A 24,424-nucleotide genomic window follows, 5' to 3' on the forward strand; every position below is an offset into this window, starting at 1 on the left:
GCCGAGCCCGCCGCCGCCGATGCCACCTTCGCCGGCGAGCTGCCGCCTCTGGCGGCGCAGGCCTCGCTGAGCCCCGCCGCCATCCTGCGCTACAGCCGGCAGCTGGTGCTGCCCGAGCTGGGCGTGCGGGGGCAGCTGCGCCTGGGCCGCTGCTCCGTGCTCGTGGTGGGCTGCGGCGGCCTGGGCTGCCCCCTGGCGCAGTACCTGGCCGCGGCCGGYGTCGGCCGCCTGGGGCTGGTGGATCACGACGTGGTGGAGACGAGCAACCTGCACCGGCAGGTGCTGCACGGGGAGGCCGGCCGCGGGCTCCCCAAGGCCGTCTCGGCCGCCGCGGCGCTGCGGCTGCTCAACTCCACGGTGCAGTACGTGCCCTACTGCGGGGCCCTCAGCCCTCGCAGCGCCCTGGAGCTGGTGCGGCAGTACGACGTGGTGGCCGACTGCTCCGACAACGTCCCCACGCGGTACTTGGTGAACGACGCCTGCGTCCTGGCCGGGAAGCCGCTGGTGTCCGGCAGCGCCCTCCGGCTCGAGGGACAGCTGGTCGTGTACAACTACCAGGGGGGGCCCTGCTACCGCTGTCTCTTCCCCAAGCCCCCTCCGCCGGAGACGGTGACCAACTGTGCAGATGGGGGAGTGCTGGGTGTTGTGCCCGGCATCATGGGCTGCATCCAGGCCCTGGAAGTGCTGAAGATAGCTTCAGGAATGGGCTCCTCCTTCGGTCAGTTCATGCTGATGTTCGATGCTCGCGAGGGGAGGTTTCGCAACATCAAGTTAAGACCAAAGAAAGCAGACTGCGCTGTGTGCGGTGACAGTCCGACCGTCACTTGCCTTCAGGATTATGAAGCCTTTTGTGGTTCTTCTGCGACAGACAAATGTAGGACTTTACGTCTGCTGTCAAGTAAAGACAGGATCTCTGTAGAGGAATACAAAAAAGTGTTGGATGAGCAGATTCCTCATGTGTTGTTAGATGTTCGTCCTCAGGCAGAAGTGGATATTTGTCGTCTGGTGCATGCAGTCCATATTCCTTTGAGTAAATTGGAAGAAAAAAATGAAGAATGTCTGAAATATTTGGAAGAGAGAATTTGTGAAGAAAAGCAGGGAACTAATGGCAAAACAGCTTTTCCTGTATAYGTTGTTTGCAAATTAGGAAATGACTCCCAGAAGGCTGTAAGAATTCTGCAGGAGTTAACTGTTAAAGAACTTGGTTCTGTGTTAGCTAAAGATATTAAAGGGGGGCTTATGGCTTGGGCCACTAAAATTGACCCAACATTTCCTCAGTATTAGCAATTTACCTATTGCTGAAAGAGAATGCCTACTCACTGTAAACACCATAAAGTTTCATCTTCTCTGTGTAATTACTGTATCATATGGATAAAATGGGAGATAGAAATATCATGTTGCTTTTTTAATGGTAATTTTTGAAAAAAATCATGTATCTTTGTAGATGCTTTAAATTCTGTCTTTATAAAAAATATGAAGCCATCAATGGAAATAGAAAGAAATACGTTTCTTGGTTATTATTTAATAGTGAGATTTGAAATAATTTGTGCATTTGAAAACTGAGAATTATTCCTGATTAGTAATTATAGTTTTGAGAGTGACAAAGCACCAGACTCGTTTTGAAAGTTTTTACTCAGTCTCCTAGCTGTCTAACATACAAAAAATTGAAACAGTGCCCACTGATTAAGAAAAAAGAAATCTGATAGTCTTAAGATAGTCACTAGCAGTGTTAAGGCTATGACAGGAAATTGCCAAGAAAAAGTTCCTGCTGACAGGAACTGTTTTGATCAGCATCTTTTTCTGTTTGTTCTCTGTGGAAGTGTTGTGCATTTATGAAAAAGAAGTGTTCCCTACTGGTGGCAAAGTAAAGATAGTGCTACTGTTACAGTGACAGAAAAACTGGAGCACAGCCAAAGCCAAACTTCCTATTTTGTGGCGTTTCTGTGGTGTGGTGCTATGCTGGGTTGACCTGTCTGGTTTAGGTAGGCAAATGAAAGCCAAAGGATTGTTAAAGGTACAGGCACAAGGAATTTGCATGTAGCTGACCGTGTAGTATTGGTTGTGTGGTGATTTTTGTACACTCAATTCATCTGAATTGTGGTAATTGTGATAGTAGTGTCCACAGTCTTAAGAATTTGCGTAAAGGATATGTCTGAGTAAAAACAGATTTTATGCAGATGTTAATCTGTGACTATTTTATAAAGTTTCAGCTATATTTGAGATACTTTTTAGTCTTACCTGTTAAGAACTTAAAGCCATTTATCCTTTGCCCGTTGACTGCTGACAAATATATTCTTCAACCTGTGTACAGAGTGGTTAACTATTAATAGGATAAACATTTAGCCCGGAAAGTTTGTAAAACATACAGAAAACACTTCTGTGAAGGTTTGGAAGTTTTCACAGATTGATAGGTGAAGAAAAGACAAATAGATATGTGGCTTCTCTTCTGCAAGTATGAAGACATCTTCTAAATTTTCTTGTTTGTTGTCATAGTTGCATATTCTCCACAGTGCTGCATTATTTTATTAATTGGCATGAAGAGCTATACACTGCTAAACAATTATTCTGCAGGAACTGAATAAAAAGAGAAATAAACAGCTTCTCATCAGAGAGCTGCTTGAGTCCTTATCACTTATGCATAGTAATTTTCTTTCTATTATATTAATTAAGGTATGGATTTCTTTTACTTTCTGAGGAGAGAAACATCACCTGTCATGACTAATCTTAGCATTGTACAAGGATGAAAAAGMATAGTACCATTATAATTTATAGTCATAAAAGCATATTTTAGTAGAATAAATGGGAGCACGTCTACACCGCCTACTTTATTATAACATRCCATGGCTCCTAGCAATACTAAGCTTAATAATATCTTGTGAATGAAACAGTTCAGTGAATTTATAAATACAGAGTTAAATCTCTTGCAGGTTGGAGGACAGTGAAAATGTTCAAGGTCATGACTTACAGAATCACAGAATGTGAATGACTTAGAATAAGCTTTAATGTTTTGTAGTGTRTATTGTGAGATTCAAAGTCAAAGCATTTTAAGGCAGGCTGTGGAGGCTTTGTTCAGTCAGCAAATCTGTCTTCTGATGGGTTGCAGTCATTGAGAATTTCAAAACGGAGGTTTCTGAAATATATGAACTGTGTTTTCATTTTTCTCTATTTATTGTAATAGCAAGAAGAGACTTAGAGTGAAACAAAGGACTTTAACACTCAGCCTCTTTATGMTAAGCCATTGATGGAATGTCAAATGCCCATCTGACCTGAAGGAATGACTCCTCTTCTGTATTTCARAGCAAACTGAATCTATGAACTTTTTGCCATTGCTTTTAGGGAGAAGGGGAGCAGAAAGCCTTTTTGATTCTAGATCTGTGTGTTATTTCCAGGGACTGTAAATCCAACATAGTTTTTGTTGTAATATTTTAGCAGCAAATGAACACAAATGCCTTCAGAGAAAAAGGAGCTGATGCTGAAGCTTGGCCTGCATGGTGTGTGTGTTTTTTTTTTATTTTATTTTATTTTTTTTTGTTTTTTGTTTTTGTGTGGAACACATTTATAATTGGACTTCCTGTATCACGTTTTGCAAATAGGAAACTGGATCTTTAAATAGTCTTTGTGCTGTGTAAAAACAGTTAACACTTCTAGGGTCAGGAGAGTTCTGTGGGAAAAACAGTGCTAGAGGTGAATGAAAATGGACCAAAAAGATAGAAAGATGTCAGAACTGGCAAAAAAAGAGCAAATACACCAAAGCAGGCTGACAGGAGATAAAGACTTGCAAAGATCTTTACTGTTAAAACTACTTTGGGAGTGACCATTCTTGTGAACTTGCAGGTGTTGAGATCCCTGATTTGTTTTTTTTTTTTTTTTTTTCCTCCATAGGAGAACAGCATCTGAAATGCATTTTTTAATCTTTGCTGAGAGATGAATTTGAAAAAGTACAGGGAGTCTGGAGTTGTATGCAAAGCATAGTAGACTACACAGCTTGAAGATAGTTATTCTGAAAAGAAAGTGGCTCTGTTTGATTTTAAAGGAGGAAGCAYGTAAAATGTAGGCTTCTTTGGGAAAAAAAAAGAAAAAAAAAGAAAAGTATTCCCTTGCTTGGCTTAGGATAGTGATTAAATTCTTAGCAAACATGAAAACCTCTGCCATGTATCGTAGCTAAAGATGGGGTTTGCAGTGTTTGTCAGAATTCTGTTCTTTACATTCTAGGCCTTTTTCATATTTCAGTGCTCACATGCGTATTAGAATACTGTTGTTTTGAGGTGGTTATCTCCACTGAGAACTACAGAAAAGGTTAATTCCTTATTTCTCCTTGTGAACTTACTGAAATAATACACAAGTCTTTAAACACAGTCCTCAGGCAGTACTGGCCTCTTCAAACATGTTCTGAAAAATCCAGGGCTATAACAACCTACCTAAGCCAAAAGAATATTTAGTATTGTAAAGTTATCTTTTGCTTTGACTTGCTTTATTTCTTTTATTCTATAAAATATATGGTGATTTCCTCATTCTTTAGGAAGTATAATAACAAAAATCAGAAATTCTAAGAGAAACAAGTCGTATTTAAATTTTGGTAATTAGTTTTTATATTTGTGCCTGAAATCTGATGTTGCAAATGAAGGTATGCTGCTTTATTCAAGGAACTTAAGTCTAGGTGGTCTGAGGTGCTTATTAGAAGGGATGAGGTCAGTCCGCAGAATGTTTTATCGTTTCATGTGATGAGATTGCCTTTTGCTTGTTTGGTTACATTCTCTTAAACTAAAATAGCATACTGGGATTTGGCACAGAACTGAACAGGAAACAGTTTCCTTTTTGATGTTTAGGACAATAGAAAATGATTGCATCATATACTCTGAATTGCTGCATTTGAATGCCTCACACATGTAGGTTTATGGGATAGCATCACAAATCAGGGACAGAGTTAAATATCTAAACTGATTTTGTTCTGGGATCAGATTATTGTTTTAAAGCAAGGCAAATTGAACAGGTCTACCTTTCATGCAAGTCTAAAAGGCGTCTGCAAGAACTAACATTCCCTGATAAGCTTAGAATCCTCGAATCCTTCGAATCCTCTTTTTTTTTGTTTTTTGTTTTTAGTGGCAGGAGTCTCTCTCTTATCTGAAAATTCCAACAAATTCTGCACTGACCTACTATCAAAGCATATAAATTTTAAAACTTAATAGAACTATTTGGTATTTGGTATACAAGTCCATATGGGATGTGTCTAAAACTAGTTTTCAAGTTTGTACAACAGAATTTTAGATCTCTTGAATGTATCTTTATTATCCTGTTTGTAAGTATGATTTCTAGTGAAAACTGTTCAAAACAAAACTACATACTGAAATACTGCAAGCATGAGTTTGTCTATTTTTTTTCTTAAGATATGAAAGCTGTAGGTTGTCCTTTTTAAAACTATATCAGAAAAAAGATTTTAAGGATGTTTGCTAGGTGGCACTACAAGTTTATAAACCAAATTGTTCCCTAAGTTATAAAAGATTCAATCCAACCTCAGTAAGGGCTGAGATTCCTTTATAAAAGTGCATTGTTGTGCATTTTTTTTAAAAACAAGGAAATTAGAATAAAATGAAGAAGGGCAATTTAATAGTAAGCACAATAATCAAAAAGAAAAAGCGATCTTTCTATGGTAAGTTTTCAAAGCATGGATTTCTAAAGCATTGTTAACCTGAGATTTTTCTTTCACTTGCCTTCCTGAAGGACTTTTGCAGCCAAAATGGAAAACTGTACAAAAAAGGATTATTAGAAGCACTGGCACAAAATTCAATATAAATCCTAAATCTGCAAAGAGTCCCTGCTGGTACATGTTTAACATTACTAAAAAGATAGATTCTGTAWCACTGCAGATTTTCTTACTTGATTAGAGCAGTTCCTTTGAAAAGGCAAAGATACTTTGTTTTTGTCCATATTATTTTGTAAAATGGGAGTTGCAGAATTAAATCCAAAACAATTATAGTCCTCGAAGCCAAAAAATCCCCGTAGAACAAAGTGTGAAAGTCTTTGGAAAGCAAGAAGTGAACTTGGCAGACCTGATGCATCAGAGCAACCCTGAAGAAATAGCTKTGCTTAGAGCTCAGGAGTGTTCCTGTGTTTTTGATGTTTGTCTTCAGTCCTAAAAAAATTTGCAAGTGTGCTCAGTGCAGATCTCATGATGGAGCCTTCTAACARTAAACTAACATACTCCACAGAAATTTCAGTAAGCAAAAGCAAAAAGTTACAATGCATCTTCTAGCACTCCAGAGAAAAACGGGGTAACAAMTGTGATGAAACAAGGAGATAAATATATTCATTTATCTGAAGTTTCTATAATAATAAACTTCTTTTTAACTTCRGATTTATTACAACAGCTTTAAATTCTTTTGTTTCTTTAAAATCTTTACCTTCAGRTATGGGATACTTTTTAACAAACATCCTGGTGCAAGAGTATAAATAATAAGGAARGACCTTGTGAAGTCATGGCACTTGCATTGGTTTGAGTAGTTGTAAYTTTAATTGAAATCAAGATACTGTTCTCAAAGTAGAAATGAAAAAATGGCTTATTTGCTACTTCTAGTAGTAGATTATCACAATATTTGATAYGAAATTGCTTAAATCATATCCTATTTGATTAGGTGAGTTGTTCCTGAAACTAACTCATTCTATCACTAAATTTTAAAGGCTTGCTTATCACTGTGTATTTTAGAAAAAGTTGAGTCATTACAATGTTAGCATGAACTTTATTGGTGTCACTTGGTTATGTGTGTGTCTCTGARTTACTAGTCTTACTATCTTTGAAGCATAACTAAAAACCTGAGAGAGAAGAGAGTGATGGGTATTATAATGCTCTAATAAAATTGCCAGCTAGGTTCAACCACGTATGTAGTCTAGGGCAGTGTTATTCAGCTGGTGGTCTGTAAAATAGTAGTTGCATATAAGATGTYGGAAGATGATCTTTAAAGTGATCAGGGAAAAAAAAAGTGCATTCATTCCAGTGCATTTGGGCAAAACAMAGTAAAATAGTTTACCACTCTAGGAAAAAAAAATCTGCTGCTATTGGATGACTTGGTAGTAACAAAAAGACAAATGTTGAACTCTCTAAGAGAAAGGATTTCTGTTCATGCAGAAAGAAGTTTATAAAAAGATTTATGTAGATGCTAGCTATATAAAAGGAATTCCCTCTAAATTAAAAATATTTGCATTTTTGGCACCAGATATTACTTYTATTACATTCTTTTAGGAAGTTCTTTTACAATATACRAGTGTAACAGATAGCTGTCCATTARTTTACGTATTTGCAATAGGTAGTTACTACGTGCGTTGATTCTTACTCTGGTGGAATCTGTGCTGACCAGTTTCACAGTGTGAAMAGTTGAGACCTGACAACATCCTGTCAGAGTCCATGTTGCAAGACTAGTGAAGTTTTATTTTACAAAATTTTCATCTAAAGATCCCCTACTAGGGCTCGCTGATGTCTTTGGAAAAGTTACAATTCACTTGGAAGAGCTATAGATCAGTGTATGAACAAGGATTTGCTTTTTCTTCTGGAGTAAGTATGTATTCAACCCCTGCATTCCTTTCTGCATGACACTGAAAGCTTCTGTCTTTTATTCCCGTGTGATCACTTAATCCTAATGAAAGGTGGCAGCTGTTTCTTGTGGGAGAAGGCAAATGGATTGACCTACAGCAGGTCACATTCATCTGAGATCGTCTGAGAAGCGCTCCCATCTGAGCGAGAGGAGACTAGGAGAGGAACAATGTCATCTTTTCATTCGCAAACCCTTTCCGTGTATTTCAGAAAGAACAATTACCTCGTAAAATGTAATGCCTTACGGGCTTGTGGCTGTCATGTAAATACACAGATATTAAATAATGTTGCTGGTTAGAAAAAAAAATAAGCTAAATAGAAAGCTTAGAAAGGAAACTGCTCAGCTTCACTTGTTTGTTTCGGCTGTAGGCAATGAATTGTTTCCTTGAAAGTTTTTGGGGCAAACGCGCTAAGTTTTAGGAAGTTGTTTCCAGTTACTCATTTAGGAAAGTGAAAATTTGCTGCCTGTGAGTGGATGATTTCTCAGACAACGAGTATGCTGAAAGTTACCTATTTTACTGGCATCAGAAATATGGGTCCATTTTAATGAATGCAAAGCAAAGTGCAGCTTCGCAGTCCCAGCTGTGGTGAAAAGTCCTCACAGTGGTGGAGCTGTGGATCTTTATAAACRTATCTAACACTCAGTCCTGCAATAGTTGCTCAGGTAAGGTAAACCCTTATGTGACTGTAAGACTCACTAATGCTCTGAAGTGGTTGACTGAAAAAAGAGCAAGAGCATCTTTTCTTATGCTGGCCTGTTGTTTCCCTTCTCACGCAGATCCATTTCGAGGTGGAAGGAAGGATCAGTCACTCCCCACATTGAGCAGGTTACTTCAAAGCTTGGACCCATGTTGAACGACAAAGGTGGAGCCAAGTCAGCTTGTGRTGGTAGAACAAACTTGGTAAGTACAAACTGCCGCTTGGTTTCGTTCCATGACCTCAGTCAAGGGCTACTTGAGTAGTTTTGAAATGCCAGATTTGAACTGGATGAAGTTACGTTGCTAAAGAAAGAGTGGGCGAGGGAAGAAGAAAGATTGCAATCAATCTAGCTAGACACTAACTAGCTTTCACCAGAGGTAGTACCAGAATTTCTAGTGGGCATCGTACAGGCATAAATTCTCTCCAACATGCAAGCTACTAAAAGAGTAAAATATTAACGTGTATTAGGGTGGCAAAATTTGGAACGCAGATAGGAAACACTAATGTAAACTACAGGAAAAAAAAATGTATCTGTATACGCAGAGTGGTTTGTGGTATTAACCTGCTGTGGTTTATATTGCCGTTATTTAAATATACTAGCCCCACTGCTTACCTTATGCTGTGTCTTGGAGATCTTTTGGGGGAAAATAAATAGAGCGCAGGAAAAGAAGCAGCATATACTTAGAACCYGTGGTTAGGAAGGAGGCAGGAATAAAGATTTCTCAGAGCTGTCTCCTAAAATAACTCGGTGTTGTCCAAAAGAGTAATGATTTCATGAATAAGGCAAAAGGCAGAAGAAATCCAGAGTTTCTGCTCACTTTACTTGTGCTCCTGGGCAGGACACTTTTTCTCCGATCTGTGTGCTGTTTAAATTTTACTCTAGTGATCAGATCCCATGGAAGTCTTTTAATACAAGTTTTTCTCTTAAACAGTTCTAAGAATTATAAATTCATAGATGATGTGACTTGGAGAGTGGAATGGGATATTGCATCTGCTCTGCTGGAAATAGTAAGAACTGTTTGATCTCTTACAGCACAAGTACATTATGGCCATTTTTATGTACTCACAAGCTTGAGTTAAACAACTGTATATTTGCTTTTCTGCTGCTATGTGAAGAAATGGAAGTGTCATATTCTGGTCCAGACAGCAGGAAAGGGAAAAAAAGGCCGTCTGGRCCTTGTTTGCTTAATTCTCTAGTCTTATCGTTGGATGGATTAGTTTAACCTTCTCTTCACAATGTATCTCATGTGATTGACCCAGCTGATTGTTAAAGCCCACTGAAATACATCTGTGATGGTGCTGTTCTGACCTCTTGTTTCCTTTTCTTTAAAAAGTATTTGCAGTTCTAATAGTTCATGCTTATGATAAAACTAGTATAGAACGTAAGATAGCTTCCATCCAGAACCATATCTGATCTGTGAATCTTATCAGAAAAGGAAAATCATGTAAATTTAATCTGGTCCTACTGTGGCACTCTGGGTGCTGATTTTTCAGCTGGAAAAGAACCTACTCCTCTTCTGCATCAGGCCTACTTAAAATTGTAGTTTTTAATGGCAGCTAGAATCAGGCTGTAGCTGTGGAATTGCAGAACTGAGATCCAAAATCTKGGAAGGACCTGCTAGGCTGAAGAAACTGAGCCGTAGCCTGAGGCACATGGATTCAGCCATAGTCCTGGGAAGAGGATTTCTGYCAGCCCAACTCTGGCATGGTGATTGCCGTCCTCTGGAACAGCAGAACTTGATCGGTATAGAAGCAGCCTATGATGATATGCAAAACAAAGGCTGTATGTTTCAAGAAACAAGAATGACTGGACTTTACCCCTCTAGGAGTGTGGTCCAAAATCCGTGGCTTCTCTTCATCYTTCTAGTAAGTTCTTGACACTAGTGAGTTCTAGTAAGTTAGGAAGGAAAAAAGATTATTGATATTGCTTGACTGGGGGTGCTGAGATACTGGAGCAATGGAGAGAGCATCCCTCCATCACGGAGGCCCTGAGGTGTGCATCTGCTGTAGGTTCTGCTGACATGATCCTTCATCATGGGTCACTGAAGGAAGAAACAGGCAGCTGAACATTCTTGTGGGATCTCTGTGCCTCTGGCAGGAGGCCCTTCTGTGCAAATAAGCTGTTGTTTTATTCACAAGGTGTTCATGCTGTTGCTAGGAGACCAAATCTCTGCTTGGAAAGAAGGTTGTTTCCAATTTTAAGATGGCTCCTCTCATGTTTAACTAGGAAATTAATGCTGATATACTGATGGGCATTCACTTGCACATGAGAAGTAAAGGAAAATTCTTAATTTATGAAATAGATTTCTGGTATCACAATGTAAGGGTATGAAACAAAGACATTRAAGGATTTAAACTGTCTTTTGATGTGTGTGTGTGTGCACGCGTGCGTGTGTATACATATACACACAGAGAACACAGGCATATTCCAGGTATTGTATGATAGAACCATTAGTGATTTTTCACCTTTAGGTAGAATTTATAGAAATCACTTGCAGAACTCTTAACAGTCATCTTTGAATCCATTTTCTTGCCTCACTGACCCAGGACGTATCTGATTATTTACACTTTTAAACAATAATTTAGTTCTCCTCCTTTGTCTTCTGYCCCAAATTCTTTTGGGGCCTCCTCATCTTCTGCCCTGATTATTATTAATCTCCTCTTCTATTTTTTTTGTGTCTATAGTGGTCTACTGCAGTCAATTCAGAGTGCAATTAGATGAAATTTCTTGTTATTTCCTGTATGTGCTTACTTCCATCTTCACACTCTTCAGTTTTCATAGTGTAAGGTTAAATGTAATGTCATCATCTCTTTAGCCTTTTTCAGTACTGATCCGTCATATTTTATAGTTTCTCATCACCTGTCCTATTTTTCTTGCCTCCATCTGTTTTTTTTTAAAAAAAGGACAGTATTGATGTTCAATGCTTCTAACTCCCCCCATATATATACATATATATATATATATATATATATATATATATATATATATATATATAATTACAACATGTGGAAATTTCTAAGAATATCAATGCTTTGAACTTTTTGTGCAGGAACTCAGAATATAGACATTGACAGAAGCTGTTTTATAACATCCTGGTGCTGTTGAATGTTGTTGTATCAATTCTAGAGGTAGTTGAACAAAAGGAAGAAGTTATGTGGCTTATCCTGGGACTCCAGAAGATTGCAAAGAGGCTCTGAATCTGCTTCCTTTAAGTCTTCCTGTTATTTGTTGCAAGTAATGCTGATAATTGGTTTGTTGTTCCGGGCTGAGCTGGTAGTCCTGGGATTTTGGGGAACAGATGAAGGTACAAGTACATTCCTCTTTTCCATATCCAGCTGGATGCCTTGCATTGCTACCTAACCCAGCCTAACCAGGAGTATTAAGCACCTGCTCTGATTGCTTACCAGTAAATGTGGCTCTGTTTACAAGACAGCAAGGCTTAAAGAAGGCTATGGACAGATACTTAAGTGTGGTCTTAGCAGGAAGAGAAAAGGACCACAGAGCATCTGTTGCCTTCTTTCTCTCTCTTCTCCCTAATCAGTCTCTTGGCTGTGCAGGCTTCATCTGCACTTGGTGCTCTCTCAAGTRAAGATAGAAGCTTTGTGTTTTTCCTCTTGGAGGAATGGGTGCTTTCTTATTGGAGATGCTTTTCTAGAGATGACTATATGACTGTTTATTTTCAATTTTTCCCTTTCCAAAGTGTCAATAAAAGTAAGAGGTTGACAGCCTTTTTCTCCCATGCTTGTGTTGACATTGCAGAGGCTCTTGTTCATGCATTGCTCACAAAATCTATAATTTCCACTTTGCAAGGCATCATATCCTCTTATCCATCTCTCCTTATGATTCACTATTGCTGTGATGTCTGCCAGGGACTTTCAGCTGAGAAGGTGAGATAGGCATTGGTGAGTTGCACTGTAAGCGATTTCATTACAAGAAAATTGTTCTTATTTTTTGTTTACTTTCTATCTGTTCAGCATTTCTACCTGCTTCTTCTTTACCTGTTTTTTTCATTCCAGTGAGTCTGAGGGTCTGGAAACAGAAAGAGTGTCAAAGCTACTGAAATCATAAAATGATAATACTGATACAACTTCAGAGCCAAAATCACATACAGAAATTACGTGCAGAAATTTAGATTGGTCTGTTCCCAACTAATGAACAGTACAGGAAATGTGTGCATCTATACTGTGGATCCATACACTACCAGTGTAAATGAACTGCCCATCAAAGAAATATAACATGGTAACATTTTATCTGAGGGGTCAGGAGCTACAATACTGTCCCTTCCTTAAAACTTCTAGTGCATTTTTGGAAATAGATTCACCCTCCCACCACCCCCCCCTTTTTTTTTCTTTTTTTTTCTTCATTTTTTGGCTCCAGAGAACAAGCAAACAAATATTCTCAGTTTTACCACTGCTGAGTTTAGAACTTGAACCTTGCAAGATTGTTAATCCTTGGGTGGAATAGTGGGGATTGACGCCTTGGTGACATCTTGCTTCTTTACTGGAAAGAACGTGAAAGTCCATGTTTCCAGAAAGGCAGGCAAATTCTCACCATAGAGAATACCCCAGTGGCTGCTTCCATGAACTCGGGGCTCAGATTTCTGTATTTTTATTTCCTCCCAGCTCCTGTCCTAGAGTTCTCTCTCCCCAGTCCATGGGGCACAATTCATCAACAGATTAAGTCTTTCTRCATTTGTGCTGCCGTTGTCCCTCCTGTCTTCTGAAGCTGCTTATTTCCACCCTTTCCTTCTGCAGATACCAACTCTCACTTGGATCCCTCCGTGAGCCTTTGCAAAGAGAAAASCTACCCTGCTGAAGATGTGATTGCTGGAGGGTTTGAGGAGTGTCAGTGCCTCTGTGAAGAAAGCGTGGGTGGGATTTCCTGGCTGGCACTGGCAGGGTAAGACTCCGGAGGTGGTGGGTTAGGTAACCCTGGACTGCCGTGAAGAAGCACCTCAAGCTACAAATTTACACCGTAGTGCCTGCGTTTGAGGTTTGGGATCCACAAGGCTTAACTTTTACTTACTGTGCAGCCCTTTGCTTTGTGCAGGCCCTGTTGTTACTTACAGCTGCTCTCGCTGCACGGAAAGACTTGATTGCTCTTTCTATTGAGTTTGGCCTATCCATCATCAGAAATGCTGTGCCTGTCTATAGATCAGTGTTCAGTGACAGCTCTTTTTTCTTTTGAGCCTAGTGCAGTGATGTCTTCACTATTTGCACAAATATCTTGTAAGTTTGACAAATAGATTGATCCTCTGGCAATGAACAAGCAACAATTTCATAGGTTATATTAGAAAAGATGCTCTGAATGGGATTACTTTCTTCTGGTATTAAACATTTAAAGGTTAGCTGTTAGACCAACTGTCAGATTCAAGTTCTCTCTGTAGTCCAGGAGAGAAACAGATCTCTCCTTTGCAGGGTGATTGATCCCAGCTTACCAAGAGTGTTGGAGATGGCTGGGAAAACTCTCTCCACTAAGCCTTGCTGGATCCCAGTCAACTGGCTGATGGTGAGATGTATCACTTTAAGTGAAGTTTCACAAACAACTTTTTAGCAGTGCTGGCTTAGGCCTTCGCTGGCCTCTCGCTGCCCTTTGCTTTGGTCTGGTATGTGTATTTGTGCAACTGCAGAGTGAGCTGGGCCAGGGAATCATTTCTTCTGGTTTATTTTTCAGCAGGATGAATTTCCTGGTCCAGTTCATCACACAGCAACAGGAATGCCTGTGCTTGTGCGGTGCRAAGTGTGAGGTGGGAATGAGCAGCTCTGAAGGGGGAAAGACAGGAAAGGCAAAGAGGAGCTGTGACTGCTGAACCTGTCCTGCTTCCTAAAACATCTGTGAATGACTGCTGTTACATGAGCTGAATCGCAGCCCTGCGAATCACTAATGCCACTGTCTCTGTGGCTACCTTGCAATGTGGCAGCAGAGGAGTTTAGGTGAAGCACATCTGAACTCCTTAAACATTAAGTGGTTGCACAAATGTAATTAACTGAGTGACATCTTTTCCTTTTAAGCAAATCCTGTAGTTCATCTAAAGAAATTAAATTGTAACTGGTCAGTGATCGGACTGCTGTTACACAGGCATTGTAAGTGTTTGCATCTTCCTCATGGGATCCTGAAGGTTGTTAATTTTAATCACATAAAGTCCCATTAACAGTTTGAAAACTGTCACTTCCCAGTACACCAGGCAAATAAATGCTGTGTAAATATTGTTTATTGGTGTTTATGCAGTGTGAATATGTGCTACACACTTTCCAGAAACTAAGAAGACAGTACCTATATAACAATTTGCAGATCTAACAGCCTGGCCTGGCAAATGAGAGGCCACATATGCAGAAGCCAAGTTGTGCAGGGGATTCAATATTTGCCTCTATATTTTAAAAACAAAATTTCAAAATATTTCCTACATCTTTTTGAAGACTTGACTGGTGTGGATTGATACTTTAGGACAGGGTCCAAGGCTCTGAAGTGAACTGCCAGGAGTGGCCCATAGATGGCAATGTTAGATGCTTGAATCTGGGATATTTCTCCCCTGTGCATTGCTGCAAACCATTATCTTAGCCAAAACACTGAAACACAGCTTGAATTTACAATGTTTCTCAGTAACTCTTAGCTCTTTTTGCAGAAATGACCAAGGCAGTCTCCATCATTTATCATGCATTTTGAGTACTAAAACTATTACAGTCATATTCAAGTACAGCAAATAATCACAAACTTCAATTTACAGGGACTTTTATTAATATTTTGGTTTGCATATCAGTAATATGCATAAAACCTAAATGTGTGTTGTAGTCTTGTGCAAATGCTTTAATTATTTTAGCTGTGGACCAGAGTGTGTATGGAAGTGAAGGAGTCAATGCGGGGGGGAGGGGGGAAAAAGTATGTCTAGGCTTGTACAAGTCTCACTAAGAGAAAAGTTGTATTAATGAAATTTTGGGGCATACAGAAGCCTATACCACTGTATAGGGATGAGGTGCCAGCTTTAACTYGTGCTGCTGGTGCTGCTACTTCTTCCTTGTTCCCACCAAGTCAAGGACGTTCCTTTTCATCACGTGATGCCAGTTTTGAATCTGTGCTCCCTACTTTCACCTCGCTAAAAAAATAACATCATCCCTCATGAGATGATGTTATGTGCTGCATGAGACTTTGCAGTCTGAACCTTCCCCACTCAAGTTTTTCCCCGAAACATCTCTAATTTTTGAGATACCTGCACTTCCACGGTGTTTGGTTTGCTTTAGGATAGTATTTCCTTGTTTGCCCTGAGAACTACTACCACTATGAAATTTCTGGCTGATATAATTTGGGCTTTTTGTGATATAAAGTAGGTGACTAATGAAAATGAGCTGCATTGCTGAAGGATGAATTGAAATAATTGTGTCAAAACATTATCTCTATATATAATTAACTATAGAAACATATGCTAGTCCACGCAACTTTGTTCTTATGATAGACACCCCATAACAATGATATTGTTATATTGAGCAGAAAGATAAACGTTATTGTACTTGTTGACCATTTTACTTGCATGACTGAGGGCTGTAAATTAGCTGTCTCGTTTCAGAAATAAATGACCTTGGTTGTTTAGTTCTAATCTCTAGATGATGGTTGGGTAATTGTATTCCAGGTCAGGCACTCGAGCAGGCTAATAATGTAGTTTTCAACTCTGCTTTTTATGGCTTCACAATGGATGTAGGAATCAAATTGTGATTGTAATTAAGTATGGCTACAAAACTGCAGTTATAAAAAAGGATGCCCAGTAAGGGAGAAGCTGAAACTTTAGCTTGACAGTGCCACATGTGTTTGCATGCCCTCGCTGACTTCAGCATTGCACAAGGCTGTTCAGCTCATGTCAAAAGGGCTACAGGGATAATTAATGAATATTTATGAAGTATAACAAATACTCTCTAATTATCCTAATTGGTCCTCTGTGTTTCCAGTTATGGCACAACTTTATTTCTGTTCAAGTGGAATGTGCTTCTGGATAGTTCCCATGGGCAAAGAGAAAATAAAAGCCCTGTTGGACAGGGCAGAAACATTCCCTGATCTTATGGTCCTTTCTTTGCCATGCGTTCAGCACGGCTAATAGTGTTCTTGATATCTTTGGCATTTTTAGGGAGTGTTACAGAAGATATGAAATACTGGAAAATGATAAAGGAAACATTGACCACAAGAGGAGGAAGTTATAATTTTATTAATAATTAGTAAGCCAACCTCTGAACTTTTTCAGTTTGGCAGTGCAGGCAGAATTCTCCTTGACTTTTTGTGGTGTATGAATTTATCTTTATTTGTGGTGTGCGATTTTACATAGTGCTATACACTTACTGGCTGATGCCAAACAAGAAATACTGTCCCAAAGACTTACACTCTAACGTAAGAAGACAAGACAGACGAACATGCGCAAAGCCAAAGTGCTTTAGTGAATTTCAGATTTCAGATTAAAATCAGTCTTCTCCCTTTCTCTCTTTAGGTTTTTATATGATCATTGCTAAGTTAGTAACACTGAGATCATTAGCAATGCTGAAAAGGGATTGTTAAAATGCCGTAGACAAAATGGTAAACGGRTAAGTGGGTAAATCTAGCAACAGAACTTTTGAAGACTACTTTTGGTCGTGGTAGGGTGCCCTTCATCCCTTGATCCCCTGTGGTGAACTTGAGCTTCACGTTCTCAGTCCATCTGGTTTCTGCAGGCTGCTCTCTTGTGATCTCCGAATGGCCGCTGGCACACCACCGCTCCACTGTTTCATGCCGCACATTTGTGCTTCAGACAATGTGTTTTGGTTGGTTTTGTTTCCCTCCCCCCCACCCCCGCTATTTTGGTACCCATACCATCTTTTGGATAAACAGTTACTAAAGTTGCTGTAAAATCTTTAGTAAGGAAGCTAATAGCAGCTATTAATAGCAGAACAAGACAGGCTATATAATATTATAGCAACTTCTGATGTAAATCAAAATGATGAGTGAACTCTGACACCTGGGCCAGAGTCAACTGCTCAGGTCAGCTGGCTAATGCCACTGACTGATGTGTGAGCAGACTGGTGTCCTGGTCTTCAAAGTCACATTTGTCACTTTTAAATTTTGTCACTTTTAAATTTAATTTCTGATTAAACACAGTCAGTTAAATCTGTATGGATTTAGGAGTATCCAGTCTAATTTTCAACCTGTTGCAAAGCCAAGAGTGGGATATGAAGTTCTGTAGCTTTGTTGTGCAAAATACCTGTTGCTTTCCTCTTGTTTTATCTAATATTTTTTTTCTTATCTTAGCAAAAGATACTCAGTAATTGTGCAGAACAYAGCTACTATGTAGTCAGGTGTGAACTGGTGATCCTGATCAAGGCCAAGCTGGCCTCTCTGGACCTTGCATCAGGACTCTTTGTGCTGCTTCATATTCCTTGGTCCCAGTATGCAGTGAATGAGATGTGGAAAAGCCAAATGATGGAGAGTTAGCAGTGGCAGATGGTGGTGGTTCTGTGCAGTTGAAGAATATGGCTGTGATTCATCTAACCTAACACTGGGCTTTTAATGAGACACCTGAATTAAGGATGTAATTCATTCTAGGCTCCCTCTAAATGGGAGGTGGAAGGGGGAAAGAGAGAGAAGAATACACTCCCCCAGTGRTGATTCAGGTCTTTTGACAACTAGACGGCTGCATTGGGCACTTTGGTAAGTACCCAATATTAATTATGGTGACTCCAGGTCTTGCTCTGGAGCCTGTGGATGGGAAGGTCCTCCTTACAGAGAGATTCCTACAAAACTTGTTTTAAATTACAGAAGAGAACTAGCAATAGGAACAAGTGCCTTCTACTGCAACAGTTTTTGCGTTTGCGTCAGCCTGAATACTCAGTTAAACTCTACCCACACAAGTCATGAATGTATAGAACATGCCAGTTTTCCTTCTCAGACACAAATATCTGATGTGTAAATTCATGATTCAGTTTTGCATAATTTCTTTTTTTTTTTCCTTTTATTTAATTGGACACTGCTAAAGCCTGTGACTATTCAGTGACACTACTAAAGCTCCTGACTGTGAAAACTTAGAGTACTGAATTACAGTGGAAAAAATATAAAGGGACAGATGGAGCCAACCCCTATATATTCCCCGAAGAGAATTTTCTCTAAGACCTGTGGTGAATGGTTGTGTCAAACTCACCTTGTAAACATGCTCTTCGGTGTAGAGCTAAAGAGAAGCCTTGTGGGTCTGTCTTTGCAATTTGCCAGTGTTACACTCATCAAGTGATTCTTGTTGAGGAAGTGGGGATACTTAGATGATTTTTTTTTYCYTTTTTTTYYTTTTYYTTYYTTTTTTTTTTTCTTTCTTTTTTTTTGATAAATGCTTTCTTTCACAGCTAGGCTACTTTGGCTAGTGATGCGCGTAGCCAAGTTCTCCCTCAGCTGCTGGCCACTTTCCATATTGACTCCAGGTTGTCAAGCATGCCCATAACATGGTGACAGTCTTTTCATGCATAAGAAACACATGAAAATGAAAGGCCTAAAACTTTATTAATCAAAATTAATACAGCTACTGCTGTTTGATCTCATACTATACATATTACTGCAGTATATGCAGGATAATATAAATAGCAATGCAATCCTATCTCTGTTAGAGACATGCATCACTTCCTAGCAGTGGCAATTCAAACAATTCCTTYGACTTCATAAAAGCACAGAGTTGTTTTTATTAGAACTTTCTTGTTGACTGCACATGCTGTTAAAAAGCAAAACAACAAGAAAGGAATGATGGCTGACTTGGTAGCTGTCAATTGTGTCAGTGGAAACAGTCAGCTTTTGAATCAAACCATAATTTTCATGAATTTGACTAAAATTTGAGATAATGTACTGYAAAGAGACATAATGATCTTAAACCTTCAGCCTTCACAGTAGAAGCTGGAACACAGCATGTGGGTTTCATACTAATGTGCTCTTAAGACACATAGCTGGATTTATTTAGCATTAGGACTACAGTATGTATCACCTCGTGTAAAACATAGGCAAGTTTGTTACAATGATTCATAGTAAAACATGTTGATATTCTTACAAGAGATGTGTTGCCAAGTACAAAATTACAAAGGGGTACATCCTGAAAGGCTGATTTGTTCCTGACTTCGGCAGAGCTCCCAAGAGGCAAGATGCTTTCAGGCCTCAACCAACACCCTGCTTCAGGGTGATTTGTTTGTTTGCTTGTTTGTTTTGACAAAGGCTGAAGAATCAAACTACAGTTTTAGAATTAAAAAAWTTATCTATAAAATAAACAAGCACTAACTTGGTGAAAAGATATTGAGAAAATGGCCAAATCAACATATGTTACCCAGCATAAAATGGAAGTAATATTAGCTTTAGTAACCCTTCATTTTTCCTTATATTTTCTCATTTATGGCCCAATCCATAAAAAATATATAACTCACTGTTAATCACAGGACTAATCTAATTACCAGTTCTTTTTATAATGAATGCTGACACAAAGGTAGAAGGATGTGTAGTACTTGTGTCAAAGCCARTGCTGCAGATGATCAAACATTTTTGAAATTAGAAAATTTTGGATGAAAAATGCGTCCCTTTTTTGTCACAGTGTTCCTGATTTTTATCCAACTCTAATTAAGGCTGAAGAAGGAGAGTGAAAAGCTGGTTACATTCCTAGTTCTGGCATGTAATTAATTGCCAAGAGCTCAGCCTATATATTTTAACTCTCTGCACTAATGTTCGATAGGCCTCTTATGACAGGGTGAAGACTCTTAGAGTCCTGATTATTTGTATTTGTAAAATGAATTTYGAAAAGTTTTGACGTTATGCTTAAAGAATAAGCAAACCAAAATACCTTCAAACGTTATTTTAAAGACATTTGAAAAGAAAATCAGTATACCATGGGCTTGGCCATACAGCATAGGTTGATGAAATAATCCCATCTCTTTTAAAAATGTGAATCACAGAACTATCACACATTCTGGCATTTCTAGCAACCCGCTCAAGAAATGCCAGTGAACARTAATAATTCTGCAAATTAGGGCACTGGTAAATGTGATGGAAGCTCCAATGTTTTCCTAGCTCTTAAGAGCTAGGTTAATGACAAGTAAAAGCTACTTAAAAGAAAAAAAAAAAAACAAAAAGCCTCTTAAGTTTAGCTTTTCTTACCTCTGAGAACACATGCAGTCAAACAAATGGATTTGATTTTTCTGTTAAGTTTCTGGATTTTGTCTCTGGAGCCGTTATGCAACCCAAGCTCTTTCCCTCTAAACTAAATGGGAGGTCTGTCATTAATCTCCCTAGAAACAGGTGCCAAACTTGACTGTCTCACTCAGCCGTGTACTCCCACGGACTTCAGCGGGGGAACCTGGACCAWGACACATGTGTGGATGAAGAATACAGACTTGTGTTTTGGGCACTTAATTACCTTTATGCATCTTATACTAAGTTTTCTCAGTTGCTATGATGTCTGTAGTGATGGTAAAGGTACAGTTAATTRAAGTCCCTCGTGATTGAGGACAGTAAAGTGTAAAGCTGTCAATCCCTCCACCTCATGACTCAAATGATATTTTCTTTTTTCATCATTGGCAACTTCCCACGACCATTTTTTTTTCGCTCCTTTAAGGAACCAAATGCTGAATGTGAACGGGTAGCTGCAGCACTGATTTGCCAAGTAATCGTAGGGTGTCCCCTGGAAACAATCCTCTTTTGATTCTGTTTCTATCTGAGGTAAAACAAAAAACATGGCAACAGATGGTAGGGAACGACTGGCATCTTATCAGGCATATTTCATTTGATTTGCAGCTAGTCACCCCTTGATAACAATATTAAATGATACAAAACTCAAAGACTCTGTTCCTGGAAACACTGTATTCAATGACATAGGATCAACACCGTATCTTCATCTAAATTTTGAAGCTGGTGAGCTATGACTATTTACATTTTTAGCAAGGTTGCCTTGTGATACAAACAGCTCAATTCTTTTTTTTCTATTACGTTTAGGGCTGACTTAGAAAGATACATTTGCCTTTGAACAACACAAATCTTGCTTAATGCTTTTAAGAGCACAATGGGACAAATATGGTTATTTCCATTATGCTCAATGGTATTACACTTGGAGAGAATTTAGCCATTGATTTTGTTCTATTTACATTATTTATATATAATGACAAAAAGAGGGACAGCCTGCTTAATGATTACATACATTCTGATTTGGCTGAAAAAATGTGTATTACAAATGATAATGCAGCCTGTCAAGAACATAATTATATGTTGTTCTTATTTTTGCAAGAGGGCTTTTAAGTCTCAAAATCCCACTCTGTGATCTCACGGAAAGAGCTGTCCTAACTATACATTTTGCTTGAGGGGGCTGGGGTGTGAGGAAAGGAAGAAACAGCATAATAACAGACTTCTTAAACCACATCAGTTCCTACTTAATAGCCCCTTTTCTTCATTTTAATATGAGGGTTATCTCTGTAAAACTCTTCCAAATCAAATTAGAAGATGGAATCCGATACAACAAAACATTACTTGACATCAGGAGAAATAGTAACTTAAATTTCATTCATTGTCCCTAGTCTCAGAAGAGATACTGGGGAATAAAATATCACTCCCTTGTGATGCATTGCTTATCTGTGACTTTGATTTTAATAAGAATTGTGCTCGCCTGTACATTATTCTTTCCTGTTCTTGCTTTAGCTCAATATAGGAGCGTGAAAACGTGTGAAAAATGGAAGTGACCGGGAATGCCATGAGGAGGATGCCGCTCAGTATGCTGCTTAGTGCCACCACCTGGCCGGGAATGCTCCTGGGAACCATGTCGCCGTAGCCTACTGTGGTCATGGTGATGACGGCCCACCAATAGCACGCAGGGATGCTGGTGAACTCCTGCGAGTCCGCCATCTCGTTCTCAATGACGTACAGGAGCGGTGCAAACAGTGCGATGGCCACGCAGAGGAAGAGCAGCAGGAGGCCGAACTCGCGGGTGCACCTGCGAGCTGTCAGCCCCAGCGTCTGCAGGCCCAGGGAGTGCCGGGCCAGCCGCATGACGTAAAGAATCCTCAAGGCACGGAGTATCCGGAGGACCAGACCCACTTTGTCCAGGTAGATGCTCCCGGAGCTTGGCTTTTTGTAGCCCACTGAAGTGGTATCTACTAGCAAAGTGATGTAATACGGCAGAATGGCTATTATGTCTATCAGGGTTAAGGGTCTCCTCAAAAAGGCAAACTTGCTCTTTGCCTGGATGAACCTTAGCAGGAACTCCAGCGAAAACCATGCCACGCAGACAGACTCCACAATGAAAATATTGTAGCACATCTGGGAACACTCACCCTACAGGAAAGAGAAGGAGTTTGTAATCAGCACTTGGATAATAACTATTTTAGTTGGTGTAGTGACAGGAAGAGAAGAGGTTCTTTTTATTAAAAACAAAAATGTTAAAGGAATTGAAACTGTACGAGTGGCTAAACACACTCACAAACTGCAACTACAAGCTAATTGCAAAACTTAAGAAAATAACTATACTTACTCCACGGAAGACATCACTGAGTTATTTCAGGTTTTCTAATAGCATATACAAAGCTTAAAAAGATAATATAAAGTTGTACAGAAGAATGCATGCTAACAACATTTTCTTTAGACAGAAAACTCGATATGGTTGATTCTCTTACAAGTAATTGAATACAGTCATGTAAGATCTCCAGTATTGCTCGTGGTGTTCCCACTGAGGACAGCTGCAAAATCCTCATTCAAATTAACAGAATCACACTGTGTGTTTGTTCTGCTTTTCCCAGCACATACTATTTTCCATCCCAAAARTCTAACTTACCCTTTCCTCCTCCTCCCTTAGGTCAGGCATGGTGCTGATGGACAAGTTCACTGCTGTAATAGTTACAAATATAACTGATAAACAAGCAAACACTTTCCCAGGGAGGCCAGACTGGGGCCTTTCCACCATGTCTTGTAACTTTTTCATGCACAGGCCAAATTTTGTTTCCTCCACTATTTCACCTGGAGTTTCACTTTCTAGTAGGTCATCCTCCCTTTCGTTTATCTCTGTAAACTCCTCCATTTTTTGCAGGTATCTTCTTTTACAGCACCAGTCCAAGTTGTCTTCCTCAATTCCCCAGTAGAGCAGCTCCTCCTGGAAGGACAGCGCGCACATCTCACGCAAGAGCCGAAGTTTCCCAACCCGCAAAAAGGTCAGGATTGTTCTGAATGCTCCTGGGTTGCGGTCGAAAAAGAATTCATTACATGTCACATCATAATCATCACAGATATTTAAAATGTCATCAAAATTGTTACAGAATTTCAGTTGGCCCAAACGTGTCAATGGGAATTCATCAAGCGTGGTCCATGGAAGCAAATACTTAATGCCCCCAACATTTATAATAATATGACGCTTCCGATCATCCGAGTGAATGCCTTTCAGGAGATCCTCTTCAGGGTGAATTAGTCTGGCTCTTTGGTAAAAGACTCCCTTAAGGGTTTCTGTTTCTGGAAAGAATGTATGATTGAAGGAAGTATCTGAAGCACAGCTCAGGGCACTATAGTCATAATCAGAATTTTCTCCCGGTAGAAGAGTCATCTTGGAAGTTAACTTCACATCACTTTGCCACTTCTGCAAGTGTCTTCTGGAACAAAGAACAGATATTTGGGTTTACAGAGCGTTTGGCATTTTTCAGCTTTGAAAAAAATGTAGTGACTGAAGCTTGAACATATTTCAGGTCGGTGAGATAACTGAAAGGAAAACAGTGGCTGAATATGGTCAGAAAAGCTGGTTTGGTTCTGTTGGGCAGAAGTGACTGGAAACAGCTACTCCCTCATCCAGAAGCTCCACCTGGCATGTCTGTCACTTCAGGAGGCTTCTCCTATCTCAGATGCAGAGGTCTTGATTTCCAGTGGGTATAGGGAGGTTTATCAGAGAAAATAATGATATGYATGTGGCAGGATTCTCCTGGTTTAGAAGCAAAATATAAACATTTAGCYAGTATCACATAAAAACACAGAACCTGTGTGTTTTGTAGAAAAGGAAATGAAATCGATTTAACTACTATACATAAAAATAAGTATTGTAGTACCCATTAACTATACAGAAATACTCAGTTGTATTTCTGTACAATCTACACTACTGTATATACTCAGTAGTGAATTACAACTTGTATCAATCAAGTTGTAATTCACTACATACA

General features: G+C 39.4%; 2 protein-coding genes and 1 long non-coding RNA gene across 3 annotated transcripts in view; 2 read left to right on the plus strand and 1 right to left on the minus strand.

The window, feature by feature from the left end:
- Positions 1–5,355, plus strand: part of MOCS3 (molybdenum cofactor synthesis 3) — a 6,706-nt gene extending 1,351 nt beyond the window's left edge. Inside the window, exon 3 of the mRNA XM_085314256.1 lies at positions 7–5,355. Coding sequence (XP_085170382.1) covers positions 7–1,284 — 1,278 coding nt within the window. The 3' untranslated portion in view covers positions 1,285–5,355. The remainder of the gene's footprint in view (positions 1–6) is intronic.
- Positions 5,356–12,951: 7,596 nt separating this feature from the next.
- Positions 12,952–23,393, plus strand: LOC146590738 (uncharacterized). Its single transcript, XR_014896933.1, has 3 exons — positions 12,952–13,181; positions 21,933–22,337; positions 23,314–23,393. It is a non-coding gene; the product is annotated as an uncharacterized LOC146590738 (long non-coding RNA).
- Positions 18,573–23,820, minus strand: KCNG1 (potassium voltage-gated channel modifier subfamily G member 1). Its single transcript, XM_085314064.1, has 2 exons — positions 23,062–23,820; positions 18,573–22,565 (listed from the first exon to the last, which is right to left on the minus strand). Exons 1-2 carry the CDS (start codon positions 23,818–23,820, stop codon positions 21,795–21,797), a joined length of 1,530 nt encoding a protein of 509 aa, XP_085170190.1. The 3' UTR covers positions 18,573–21,794.
- Positions 23,821–24,424: the final 604 nt, after the last annotated feature.

The sequence above is a fragment of the Rhea americana genome, unplaced genomic scaffold (genome assembly GCF_003343005.1).
Source record: "Rhea americana isolate MKP2758 unplaced genomic scaffold, rheAme1 scaffold_4, whole genome shotgun sequence".
In the NCBI taxonomy this organism is placed as follows: Eukaryota; Metazoa; Chordata; class Aves; order Rheiformes; family Rheidae; genus Rhea; species Rhea americana.